The sequence below is a fragment of the Desmodus rotundus genome, chromosome 12 (assembly GCF_022682495.2).
Source record: "Desmodus rotundus isolate HL8 chromosome 12, HLdesRot8A.1, whole genome shotgun sequence".
Lineage (NCBI taxonomy): Eukaryota > Metazoa > Chordata > Mammalia > Chiroptera > Phyllostomidae > Desmodus > Desmodus rotundus.
Window position 1 is genome coordinate 18,945,579 of NC_071398.1, and position 13,681 is coordinate 18,959,259.

The 13,681-nt window shown below is 51.2% G+C and overlaps 1 protein-coding gene across 1 annotated transcript; it reads left to right on the forward strand.

Annotated features, from left to right (window-relative positions):
• Positions 1-192: 192 nt before the first annotated feature.
• Positions 193-9,497, forward strand: TLE7 (TLE family member 7). Its single transcript, XM_053914888.1, has 12 exons — positions 193-249; positions 690-836; positions 6,020-6,426; positions 6,547-6,569; positions 6,714-6,772; positions 7,068-7,211; positions 7,313-7,525; positions 7,630-7,871; positions 8,069-8,210; positions 8,340-8,493; positions 9,009-9,082; positions 9,393-9,497. The coding sequence occupies exons 1-12, from the start codon at positions 193-195 to the stop codon at positions 9,495-9,497; spliced, it is 1,767 nt and encodes a 588-aa protein (XP_053770863.1).
• Positions 9,498-13,681: the final 4,184 nt, after the last annotated feature.

Genomic DNA, 13,681 nt, shown 5'->3' on the forward strand with positions numbered 1-13,681 from the left:
GTCTCAGGCTCCTGGTCAGCCTAGGGGGTGGGGGCTGGTCCCAGGCCTCCAGGCCCTTCCTACCTGAATGGTCTTTAAGGGTTCCCTACCTCTGTATGTTTGGTTTTGTCCAGGGCAGGTCCTTCTGTTCAGACCCCAAGGACACCAGGAGAAAACAGACACCTGCAAGGCTTCATGAAGTCCTGTGGCCCCATGGCCCAGAACGCCCTGGGTCCAGTGGCGGCCTTACAAGGACAAAACGCAGCCACAGTACTGGAGCCCACGTCCACTTACAAAAAAGCACTTTTCTGAATCGGAGCCATGGGCCCGGAAGAGTCAGAATTAGTCTTTCTCCTCAGTCTTGGTCAGCACGTTCTGTCCCTGCAGCTCAGAGCACCCTCCCACCCCAGCCTGTCACACTGGAAGGGCCCTCAGAGAATATGCGGTTATGCCGGGCCCAGGTCAGGAGGGGAAACGGAGGTTCAGAGGAAGACATGGCTGCCACATGCCCCCAGCAAATCTGGGAAGAGCCTGGCGAGAGAGGCCCGGGCAGGGCAGATGCGTGGGTCCTTGAGCTGGTGCAGGCAGCGCTCAGCGTCATCTGGGGGGGGGGGGGGGGGCAAGAGGCTCAGTACAGCCCTCCCCTCCACGCGGAGGGCATGGGGTCGTGAGAAGAGGCTCTCGGCCTCTGAGGTCTCCATTCTCCCCAGACCACAACCCCACTGTGTCTGTTACCCTGTCCTGACAAGGACCTGAGGACACCCTTCCCCTTACACAGACGGCTCCGTTCAGTTGAACGTTTGTGGCAGGAAGGCCCCTTCCGCAGGCCGGGGCTCGTCCGAGTGAGTGAACCTGAGGTGAGTGAGCCTCGGCCTTCTCCAGGAGCTCCCTGCTGTCCCTGCCCCCATCTCACAGGCGCCACCACCACGTGGTCTCAGCACGTCCGACAGCTCCCAGGACTCCCCGGGGGCTCCAGCCCGGGCTGAGATCGCTGGGGGAAGCTCTGGGTCCTGCGCCTGCCCTCCGCCTCCCAGCGCCTAAGCCTCTCTCCTGCTCCAACTTCCTCCCCCCTGCTCACCAGTACCCGCCCTGTACCCGCGCGGGCTGGCCCGAGGCTCCGGTGATCCCGAAGTGTGGCCCCGATCCCCTCCCGGCCACTGAAATCCCACCCACGCTCAGCCCAAGCCCAGCCTCCAGGAAGCCCTACCCAGCTGCAAAGTCGCCCGGCACCACCTCTCCCGGCTAGTTCCTTCAGCCCGCCACGGTAAGAGGAGTTGCGCGTGTCCTCCGTCCGCCTTTGGCCTGAGAGCCCAGAGCCCACGTGCTCCTAGCGTGTGGACGCGAGGCTCCGGATCCCACCCGCCCTGGGCCACGGGCGCGCGGGGTCAGGAGATGGGGGCTGGCTTTCCCCAGCGACCCTTCACTCCCCGGACAGCCTTGGGCGCGCGCCCTCGCGCCCTGGGACTGTTTTGGCCTCCGCGTGAGAGGGAGGAGGGAAGTCAGGCCTGCGCGTCTGGCGCCCCGAGACTTGCAGTTGGACAAGGAGTAGCCATTAGGAGTCACTGGCCGCCGGGCTTGGCCTCCTGCTACCCCTGGTGGCCAGTTCGCTCATTGCAGGGCAGGAGCCTCCGCAGCCCGCTCTCCTGTAAGGGCGGGAAAACTACCACAAGGGTAGCCTGATCCGAACTCTTGGTGGAAAATCTGGCGCATCCGCTGGGCTTAAGGGTAGGGGGTAGGATCTGAGAAACCCGGAAGGCCTGCGGGGGCGCCTGACTGCACAGCGCTAGGCGCGGGTGAGAGCCCGCGCCCTCCAGAGCCCAAAGAAGTCTCAGAATGGACTTCTGAGCCAGCGCATTGCAAACCTTTTTTTTAAAAGAAGCACGACCTCTCATCCCTCTTCCCCACCCCAGAGGTCCATACTGTAAACTCACATAAGTAGGGCTACTGTGGTGGACTGTGAAGACGGGCCATTTGCCAGCGGGGCCATGAGAGTGAAGGGCAGTGGGCTTTGCTTAAAGGTAAAGGGTCCAGGGTCCAGGACTGGAGTCGATAGGCAGGATTCAGAGTACAAGCAGTCCACAGCATGGCCGCAGGTGTGAGGTTGTTAAGAACATAAGATGGGGGTGATGGGACCCACCACCATGCTCTCCCGGGAAGGGCACATGATAAGGAGTGGTGGCTGGAGGCTACCATGACAAAGAGGGAGGAAGAGAGAGGAAGCACAGAGACCATGTGAACAGGGAGGAGGGTCCTGGATGTGCCATGTAGTGTCCTTTCTGGGGGGGAGGGCTCCCCCTCCCTCTTCACGGTGAGCTGAGCCAAAAGCCACCGCCCCCTTGCTGGCCTCCCTGTCCCCTTGGTCAGCATCGCCTGCTCTGTGTCCTCCCCCAGCTCTCCGTCCTCACCTCTGTCTAATCATTCCCACTCTGCCACTCCTCCTCCCCTTTTCTACTTGGAGCTGCTGATTTATTGGCTCTCCCTGTGGACCACAAGCTCACTGGTGGGGGTGGGGGGTGATGTCAGTGAATCAGTAAGAGAAGAAGTGTTTTGTGCCTGTGCTTATGTAGTTTATACATTTTCATCAACGACAGAAGTCCAGGTGAATTCCCAGGGGGCTCTCGTGCTGGGTGGGGTAGGGGTAGGGGAGCGGTATTCTAAGCACCACCATCAAGCACACAGGGCTAAGAGCACAAAGGTCTTAGAGGTGGAAAGAATTGGGTTGCTCACCTATTGCCCATCAGAGGGCGCTCCAGCCTCCAAATAGACATCTGGAGACTGAAGTTTGAGGTCCGGCTCTGAGGAACCGAACTCTGGCTTCAGTGTTCATCCACCACCAATTGCTAGGGCTCCCCACCACCACCATCACCACATTTGACTATAGCTGGCCTGAGTGTCTCTGGGCAGGGGCACTGGCAGCTTGCTGGCTCGTCTCCTAAGGAAGCAAAGGTAAGAAAACCATCAGCCAAACTGCCTGAGGCCAGTAAATGGAACAGAAGAATGTGTTCAGGGGGAGGGCAGGGCCAGTGGTGGAGGCAAGTGGAGGGAGAGCATCCAGCTTCACTTCCCCTTCCCCTCCTGCCAGAAATGACTACCAGACAGAAGGGATAGGCAGTGCTTCTCAGGTGGGGTCCCCAGGCCATCAGTAGCACAGCACGGTGATGTCCCATGGGAACTTGTTAGAAATACAAAGTCTTGCCCCCACCCCCAGACCTACAGAATCAGAATCTCTGGGGGTGGGCCTGGCACTCTGCGTGAACAAGCCCTCCAGGCAGTTACGATGACTCCTCAAATTTAAGAACCACTGGATGAGACATCCGCAGAAAAGAAAGACTTCCCTGATCTTCACTTTCAGAGACATCGGTGAACGATGAAAGGTCACAGAGCCAGGCCTGCTCAAGTCAGATGGGGGAGAAGAAAAAGAAAAGTGGCTGTTCCTTCCTCCCATAGTCACCCTTGCTGGCATCATCCCAAAGCCAGCGTTCCCGAGCAAAGGGGATTCACCCAGAGATGACAATTTGAAATGGCTCCTGTATACAGCCCAACCCAACCATCCAGCTTTGAACAAACACTGGCTCTTGTTGGGCGGCCCAAACACAATCTAAAGACTTGTCCCTGTAAAAATTTCTCACTCCATCTTTCCTCCTGCCATGAATTTATCTGGCAGATCCCCATCTGGCCCCTTATCCAAGGACACAGGGATTAATCGGAAATGGCCGCCCAGCAGTGGCTCTGCGGTTGGTTGTGGTTGTGGCCACGCCTGGTAGATGAGCCATTCATGGGCCAGACACCCGACCCAGGTTCTGACCTAGGGCTTGATTATAATTAGGGTCAAGTTTAAAAACTGCTACACTGCAGAGGCAGGGACAGTGCCTGGGTGTGGAAGGGAGGGTCCAGATCTTGGAGAGGCGGGTTGTCAGCAGGAGCTGGATCTCAGCTCCCAGCTCCAGGGTCTGACCTTCTGCTCTCAGAGGTGAGTTTCACGCCTTGAGGATTGGTGAGTGCTTATCTCATGGGCAGGGTTGACTCCCAGCTCTAGCGTTTTGTGTTGAAGCTTGGGAAGGAGGGAGTTGCCTGGTACGGGAGAGGTCTCTGTAATCCCAGCTCCGGGAGAGAGCCTAGGGGGAGTCCAGGCTGTCAACTCTTCCTTCTGCTCTTTGTAGAAAGCCTTACTTGTCTCATTCTTGGGGTGAAGTCCTGGTGAAATGGCCTCACTGCCTTTCAGCTTTACCCCCTAAGCAGGAGCCTGGGCAGCCAGCCACTCCTTATCACACTGGGCTGGGAACACGTGTGCTCTTACCCAGCCCTGGCGTCCCAGTTAAAGGGGCCTGAGGTGCGTCAAGATGGTTTGTTAAATTATTTAAATAAGTAACTAGGACTCATGAGGGCCCCAAATTATCATTGGGAGAAAGATGACCAAAAAAGGACGTGGCTGAGAAAAAGACGTAAGTACCAACAGTTTTAAATTTAGGTTCAAATAGCCAAAAATATGTAAAAACGATCCCAAGTTTTGCAGCAACAAATCTCCCTCCCATTCTTCTTTCCTGTTTGCCAATTTCCATCCCCAAGGGCAACACTCTTCCTAATATGTGCATAAAAACGTATGCAGAAAAAGGTTCTCATTTCCATCCTTCTTTTACATAAAAGCTGCATATTTCCTGAATCCGCCCCTTCCCCCATTAACACCCCTTGGAGTTTTCCATATCCATGCAGCAGTGCCCTTGTTATTTTTCCCAGTTGTGTAGTATTCCACACCATGCAAATACTATAACTTATTTCACCCGTTCCCTCCTTTGGGTTTGTCCAATCATCTGCTGTCATAACTAATGCTTCAGCTTGTACATATATTTTCTTGCGTACATTCAAGTGCACCTTTAGGATGAACTCTTCAAAGTGGAAGTGCTAGGTCTGAGGGAAACCGCATTTATAATTATGGTGGATGTCGCCTTCCTTCCTCTGTCAGGCAGGTAGGGAAGGAGACTGTTTAGAGCCAGACAGGGCAGCGTTTGAACCTCTTCTCTGTGCTTTCTACCTGTTTGCTCACCTGCTCTGTGTTCAGTTTTAAAACTTCGTAAAATGTGACTCACACAATTGTGAGAATAAAATGGGCTCAGCTATGAAAAGCATTTGGTTGGCGACCAAACACACAGCGAGAGCTCAAAGGTGTCAAGAGTCATGGAGGGTGCAGTACAACTGCCCTGCGTTTCCCTGAGGGCAGGCAGCCTGGGTTCTCTGGGGAATGTGCTGGAGCGTTCGGGGAGAGGTGGGATCTGAGAGCCAACCATTGAGGCTGGTCACCCAGGGATTGGGTCCAATTGGAAGATGCCCTCCCCAGCGCAACCATCATTTTGCCCCCGGGGCTTCTAATATTCCCTGTTAACGGAACACTGGCCAACCCTCCCACCCTGCAACCCCCCACCCGCCCAGGGCCTTCTGGGGCTAGCCTGAATAAAAGCACTTGGTTTGCCTTAAATCCTCCAAGCCTTGGTCCCTGGCACAGTCCGCAAATAAACACAATCTCTGCCATTTATTGCGTGTTTGTCACTAGCCTTACATAATTCTGAGTATTCTACACGCATGATTCCATTCAGTTCTCAGAACTCTCCCATAGGGTGGGGAAGATTACCACCAGCAGCCACCTCTTCATCGCTCTGCAGCCTTGCCCCATCCAAATGGAACATCCTGTTTGCGTGACTTCTTCAGGGTTCTTCCATGTTTTCCCCTGCAGGGGACAAGAGGCCCTGTGATGTGAGTGGAGTTTCCTGTGGCCTTCCGTTTTATTCAGCCTTCGTTGGACAAATTGACCACCAGATTTAAGGGTGAGTTTGATTTTATAGGACCGGAAATGCGGTCTAATAGGAAAAACACAATGCCGAGTAACATCTCAAAATGTCTGTGTGAAACTTTTCACCATTGCTGCCAACTTTTTGTGCAAAAATTTAGTCAGCAGTCAATTATTTTGAATCCTCTCCCCGTGAGAGGTGTTCTCTGATCATTCTAACTAAACTCCAAAACAGTGCATCTGTTTTCTCTCTTGCTACAGGGGATCAGGACGAACTGGGAACCCAGCATCTGTTTGACGGAGCCATTTCTCACGCCCTACAACCAGGTGGCCCAGGCACATCATCGATCTAAGAACATGAGTGGAGAGAAGGAAGGGAACTCATTCACTATCCTCAGAATTTACGATGAACCAGAGGAGAGGAAGTATAAGCCAGAAGACTCTGGCAATTCTGCCCAGCATGGGCATGAAGCGCAGTCCCAGCTGGATGGGGTGTGTGATATACCCCAGTGGCCCCCAGTTTTCCCAGCACAGCAAGGCCCAGTTTATCAAGAGATGAGCTCTCTGACCCCACAGCAGTGGGCCCTCCAGGCCCTAGACAGGTCTGAGCTCCAGGCCAGCTGGTTCTCTGTGGGAGAGCCAAGGGAAGATGCAGAGTTTGGCTCCAGGTAGGTCTCCCTTGCACAGACTGGTGGAGGAGGGAACTGGCCTGCAGGGTGGGGAAGGGGCGGGGAATCCTAGCTGGGAGCTCTCCATTTCATGCTCTTTCTCCTCTCCATTTGTCATAGCTGCCTACCAGGATCCAGGTTTGGTAAGTCATACCAGGACAGTGTGGGCAGGGAGGGTGGTAGCTCAAAGCCCTCAGATGGGGACCAAAAGCGAGGCCCCGGTGTTAGGAGAACAGGCTGCCGGACACCCTCTCTGTGAGCAGGTGGGCATTGACGTTTCCCTGCAGGCCAGCCTTGTCCTTTGCCACCTTCCAGTGACGAAGTTTGGTCATTCTTCAAAGCAATTGTAAGTGTCTTCTTTAAAAAAAAAAAAAAAAAAAAAAACTTGGGATCTTCCCCTTCTCTGTCCCCTCCCCCCCAAACAAAAAGCTAGTAAGAAGAAGGTGAGGGTGTGCACTGTGTCCACACTCATCCTGTCCCATAGGTAGTGGGTGTCTTCTGGTTCCCTGCTGCTTTTGAACTAGGCTGCCCCCCTCCTCCCACCACCAGTGTACAAGGCCTTCCACTCACAGGCTCACCACTTGGAGGGCTGTGTCCCAAGGGTCTCTGAGCCACGCTCTGTACTCCCTGCTGTTGCTCAGAATAGTCTCAAAAACGTGGCCCCGTTTACGAAGGAAGGAAACCTGGGCACGACCTGGGCTAGTGTGGAAGGTGTTGCTGGTCTGGGGTCCCCAGATGAGGATACGGTTCTGCCTGGGGGTGAGCGAGGAGCTGAGGCACGAATGGTGAGGAGTGTAGTCAGAGGACAGGGGCAGGCAGTCCCTGTGGATGATGGTGGCCCAGGACTATGACCCGTTCATGGCCACCCGCCTCCTCCTCTCCCCAGCCTCCCATTGCGGATGAAGTGGTTGTCAGGCCGAGGACCCCACGTGCACCTTTGAAGGTTGGCAGACTCCGCCACGGCAAGAGAGTCTGCGCCATTGCCATCAGCAGCTCGACTCACCACGTGTACACGTGTGGTCACGGCTACATCAAGGTGTGGGACAAGAGTGCTCTGCACACCTGGAACAAGGCCCCTCAGGCTCAGCTGAACTTTCAGGTGAGGGTTCCAGAGGGCTTGGGGGAACCCAGACAGAGTTCTGTGAGGAGGCTTGGAGCCTGTGCCTGGAGGAGGTGATGTGAGAATGCGAACCATTCCCGCAGGACCATCAGAACTGTGTCCTCACCTGTAAGCTGTTCCCCGATGAGCAGAGCCTGATCACTGGCGGGGTGTCCCGGACCCTGACTCTTTGGGATCTGGCACCCACACCTCGCATCAGGGCACAGCTGGCTTCCACAGGCCCCATATGCTACTCGCTGGCCCTCTCCTCCAATGCCCAGATCTGCTTGGCTTGCTTCAAAGGATTCGTTGAGATTTGGGATTTGCAGAACCAAATCTTGATCAGGTATAACCTGGGGGAGAGCCTGATGGCAAGGCGCTTGGGAAAGCATGTGTTCTTTCTGGACCTCACATTCCCCTCTGTGTAGTGGGACTAGGTGAGTCAGTCTGAAGAATACATCTGGGGGACCTCTAGGGCCTTTCTGGGCCCAAAACTTCTAGGGGCCCAACTAATACACAAACCTCTGAGTTCTTTCCCTCCAGGAAGCAAGAAATCCCTGAATATGGGTCCCGATGCGTGGACCTCACGGGCAATAAGTTCTGGACGGGAGGTGAAGACACCAGACTGTATTCCTGGGACCTGAGGAGTTGCCAGAAGCTGCAGCAACTCAGTCTGCATCACGAGGTGCCTGGCCAGCTGCCACTGGGCTGAGTGCGGGCCCCTGTGACTAGGAGCTGTGGGTTTCCGCAGGAGCGGGCCTGAGTGTGGGGGTGGGCAGCCTTGAGCACTGACTCCGGATCCTCTCCCCAACAGATCCTCAGCATTACCCACGACCCCAGTGAGGAATGGGTTTTGGTGGGCCTGAGAACAAGCGACATCATAATCCTGCACTCGCACCGGAAGGAGAAGTTTAAGGCCTCCATCAATAAATATGTCCACCACCACAACCTGAAGTTTGCCTCCTGTGGTGAGTGAGAAACCAGGTGACACCTCAGGGTGTCCTGTCACATGGCAGGGTGTCTACTTACTTGTAGAGCCTGGGTCCAGCCTTATTTCAGACTCTTAATTCCTCCCTCTCCAGCCCTGACACCAGCCAAATGTCCACCTTCCCACTGCTCTCCCCTCTGTGTCACCCCCCCCTTCCCATTGATGGCCTGGCTGTCTTCCCTGCCTCTCTCTACTCACCTCCTCTCCCTTCCCGACTGTCTCTGAAATGGTAGCTTCCTCCACAGAATGACAGCCTGAAGACACAGATGGACAGAAGAGGCATGAAGCCCGGGCTGAGTGTCCTTTTGTTCAGTGATGCTCGCCACCATCCTGTGTGGCTGGGGTGGGGGCACTGGTGAGGGGATGGCTCGGGTTGTGTCTCTGATTTTTATGTTTGGGGAAACTAAGGCAGAGAAACCTTTTCCCTAGTCCAGCTGGGGACAGAGCTGAGACTGGAATGCATTGTCTGGCCCTCCATCGGTCTTTCCTTCGCAGGGAGCTATTTTGTGACCACACTGGGCGAGTCAATCCACTGCCTAGCTGCACCTTCTCTACAGAGGTTGTTTCAGGTACTGGGAGGAGGGATATGAAACCCAGGCACTCGGAGCTGTAGCCCTAGATCCCAGTTGGTCAGGCCCCAGAGACAGCGCAGGAAAGTACCTCTGAGATGGCACCTGGGGCCATTTAGTTGATGGGGGGAAGAGGACTTAAGGTCCTATACACTCGGGGGCTCTACCTCGAGCCCTTATGTCTGGCCCTGTCCCCAAACCGAGTCTCAGGTCTACGCTGAGCCTTGAAAGAGCCCTAGATAAAGACTCCCCCTCTTGCCCAAGCCTGGCCCCTGCATGTAGTCCCTTTTTTGGCCTCTTTTTCCTCTAGGAAGAGGAGTCTACAGAAATCGTGTGTTGTGATGTGTCCTCCGACAGCCAGTACCTAGTCACAGGCTCCAAGAACTGTGCCTCAGTTTACCAGCTCTTGTATTGAAGTCTGTGCACCACGGTCCTGCTGATGAAGACCAGAGAAGGACAGCGTGCTGAGAGGGTGACCTTGGGTGCTGGACAACTTCCGACGCCACCTACACCTCTGCCTCATCCTCAATGGCAGCTCATTTGTGTCCCCTGCCCGCCCCCAAACACGCCCCTAACCCATCCTCCTAGTTTTTTATTGTACAGCTTAGGATTTTTCACTTTCTTTTTTTTCCCACCACTGATTGCTGGGTTTTAGTGGGGAAACTTGCCTTTATAACAAATAAAATAGAAAAGCAAAAACCAGAATGGCCTGGATATGTGGTAAGTTCTTTACAATAACAAACTCACTGTGGTGGATTGCTTATGCTGCCGTTCAGCAAATTCCAGGGTAGGGTAAGAATTTTAGACCAGACTTACTGTTGTTTGTAACATTTTTTTTTTGGAGGGGGGGGTGGTCAAGGAATTCTTGGAATTTAAGAAGACTCAAGAAGAAATGTATGTACATGTACAAACGTTCAGATTGTATCAGAGTTGCTAGACCAACAATGCTCAACTCTTGACCCGATTAAGATTCCATGAGCTGGTCTGACTGCACCCTGAGGAAGGGCTGTCTTTCCTTTTAGCATCCTGCTTCACGATGCCTCACCTTAGCTGAGTCTTTGGAAGTCCTGGCCCTAATTCTGGCATTTGATGCCAGTCAAAAGCTACTTAGCTCTCTTTCAGGGCAGCTTCCTTATGTTAGAGGATGTGATGATGTAATATTCTGTCTGGCTTCCTCCAAGGCGAAAATGCCCCAGCTCCCAAAAGCAAGCCAGAGAGGACTGCTTTCTAATTCTCTTCTGTCCCACCTCCTCTTTGCTTAGTGTTGGCATGGCTGAGATGGGTAGCTGCCCACTAAAATTTGTAGCTTCTAGTTGTCACTTGGAGGAGGCTGCAAAGCCAGGGACCAAGTGTGCCATCCATCCTTTACATTGAAATGTTGCCGGGTACCTAGTTCTTGCTGATGGATCATGAGTGAAGAATGTGTCTCATTTCTGGATCAAGGCTAAAGGAGTCAGGAGTGTCCCCTTCAGGTACCTGTCCTTTTCTACAGGCTCAGGACGAATGATGTGGAAGCCCTCGAGGACTGCAGAACAATGAAGCAGAAGCATCCTGTGTCCACAAACCCAACGTGGGGAAAAGTTGTCCACTTTGGACCATTACATGGAAGAGAGAGAAACTTATATTTGAGCTGTTATAAATTTTGGAGTGTATTTGTTACTATAGCCCTGAAAACAGGCAAACTTAAGGGGCCAGGTAATAAATATTTTAGGCTTTGCCATATGGTCTTTGCACCAATCATTCCACTGCTGTAGCATGGAAGCTACAATATATGAATGTGTGGGACTGGCTTCCAATAAAACTTTATAAAAACAGGCAGCGGCCAGATTGGTCTGCTGGCAGTAGTTTGTCTAACCTGCTGTAGCCAGTGTGCTTTGAGTAATGTAATTAGCATCCATGTAAAAATATGATACAACGGGTAAAGGCCAGCAGTAGACCTATCCTACTGGGTTATAGAAACAAACAGACTCCAAAATTTGTGACATCCTTCGATGGATGAAGGGGTAAACAAACTGTGGTTTTATGTATAAGCAGGCACATGCCATGTAACGACTGTTTTGTTCGATGATGGAAGGTATGTAACAGTGGTCCCATAAGATTATAGTGAAGCTAAGAAATTCGTATCACGTAGTGATGTAGCCATCGTGACGTCGTAGCACAAAGCCCTGTGTTTGTGGTGGTGATGTAAACACGCGCTGCCACCGTATAAAAGCACGGCACATACAGTTACGTACAGTGTGTCATACCTGAGTAGTAAGTGGATACATTACTGGTTTATGTATTTACTATACTGCACTTTTTATCATTATTTTAGAGAGCACTTTCTACTTATAAAGTTCACTGTTAAACAGTACGCCGCATCACACCAGTAGCAGCCTCATATACCTTGTGTTCACTTCATCTCTCGATCGCGTCATTTTCTCTTGTACTTGACTTAATCTTGGGTTGTTCGTACAGTAACATGCTGCACAGGTCTGTGTCCTCGGAGCAATAGGCTGTGCCATGTAGCCCGGGTATGTAATAGGCTGGACTATCTAGCTTTGTGTCAGAATGCACTGGGACCTGAGCCGCCGCCTATGCTGGGACAAAGAAGGTATGCATCACGTGCTAAATACCTGACCCGTTATCAGAAACAACTGAGGCAGAGCTGCCAGCATCCTGATGGAAACTGGTTGAATCCTCACTGCCTCTTCCCCTTTCCCTGGGGCTTTTCCCTGAAACAAGGCCCATAAATCTGTCTGGCTTTCATCCTGAATCAGCCATCCCTGATTAGAGTACATTGTCTTGCAAACACCTTTACCCAGGACACCTGGGGCAGATCATCAGGGTGACCCACCCTCCCCAGGGATCTGCTACACACCCTTAAAAATCCTCCTACCTTTTCCCTTGCTGCTGTAGTCCACTCAGACTCAGCCTGCCCGATCAGTGTCCCTCAGTGTCCCACCTCAAATAAAAGCCCTCAGTCTGACCTTTTTAGATCCCGGTCCTTCCTTAGCCACCTCGGCTACCTAACAGTTTGTAGGGCAACATCGCCTAACATTTCTCAGAATGGATCCCCACTGTCAAGCAGCATATTACTCTCTTTCTCTCTACACATATATACATATGTATATGAATATGAATATTATGCAGCCATTCAAAGGAAGGAATTTCTAACACATGTTACAACATGAATGAACCTGGAAAATATTATGCTAAGTGAAATAAGCTAGTCACAAAAGGACAAATCCTATATGATTCCACTTACATAAATTACTTAGAGTGGTCAAATTAATAGAGACAGGCAATAGAAGGGTAGCCACAATGGGATGAGAGGAGAAGGAAAAGTAAGGTTATTGTTTAATGGGTACAAAGTCTCAGTTTAGCAAGATAAAAAAGTTCTGGGGATTGAAGATGATGATGGGTGCACAACAGTATGGATATACTTAATGCCACTGAATTGTACACTTTGAAATGGTCAAGATGGTATATTTTGTATGTGCATTTTACACAGTTAAAGAAAAAAGCTAGAAATCATAAAGATCAAATTCAGAATAGTGGTGGTCTCTGGAGAGGGAGCTAGAGACATTGGACAATAATGGGATAAAAAGAGAGCTTCAGCCCTGGCTGGTGTGGCTCAGTGGATTGAGCGCTGGCCTGCCAAAGGGACCAAAGGGCCACTGGTTCGATTCCCAGTCAGGGCATATGCCTGGGTTGCAGGCCAGGTCCCCAGTAAGGGGTGATGGAGAGGCAACCACACATTGATGTTTCCCTCTCTTTCTCTCTCCCTTCCTCTCTCTAAAATAAAATCTAAAAAAAAAGGGGGGGGGGGTGGGGAGCTTCAACTCTATCTGCAGTGTTTATTTCTTCAAAAGTAAAGTTCATCAAATTAAAAATGAGTGCCTCAAATGAGTGCATCAAGAAAGTGAACAGACAACCTACAGAAAGGGAGAAAATATTTGCGAATCATATTTTCCGGTAAAGGACTTATATCCAAAATATATAAAGAATTCTTACAACTCAACAATATAAGATAAGCAAACCAGTTTTTAAAGAGAAAAGGATTTGAGTATACCTTTCTCCAAAGGAGGTATACAGGTGACCAGTAAGCACATGAAAGGATGCTCGGTATCAGGGAAATGCAAATGAAACACACAGTGAGACATTACTTCACACTTACTGGGATGGCTAGAATAAAAAAGACAGACAATAACAAGTGTTGACGAGGATGTAAAGAAATTGGAACCTCCATACATTACTGGTGGGATTGTAAAATGGTGCAGCCACCTTGAAAGAGTTTGGTAGCTCTGTTAGAATGCTGAAAACCAAGTTACCATGTGATCCAGCCATTTCACTCTTTGGTATATGTCAAAGAGAATTGAACACAGAGACACATAAATTGAGAGCGTAATAATGGAGAGTGAGAAAGTAAAAAATTTCTAAATTTTTTTCTGAAAAGAAGCTAAAATGCCCAATTATATAGTAATCTTGGTAAGTCAAGGAGTAGCATTATAATTTCTCGGTTAATTATAAAAATGGATATTAAATAAGGGTACAGTTTCCAACTAATAGAAGGAAAATATTGAACAATAGAGTAATATAATAATTATTTTATTTTAT

Excerpts from the sequence above, each read along its gene's own strand:
- TLE7 (XM_053914888.1), top strand. The coding sequence starts at position 193 with ATGGCCCAGAACGCCCTGGGTCCAGTGGCGGCCTTACAAGGACAAAAC. Across the intron at positions 6,773-7,067 it reads GGTCATTCTTCAAAGCAATT|AATAGTCTCAAAAACGTGGC; the intron begins GTAAGTGTCTTC and ends GCTGTTGCTCAG. Across the intron at positions 8,211-8,339 it reads AACTCAGTCTGCATCACGAG|ATCCTCAGCATTACCCACGA; the intron begins GTGCCTGGCCAG and ends TCTCCCCAACAG.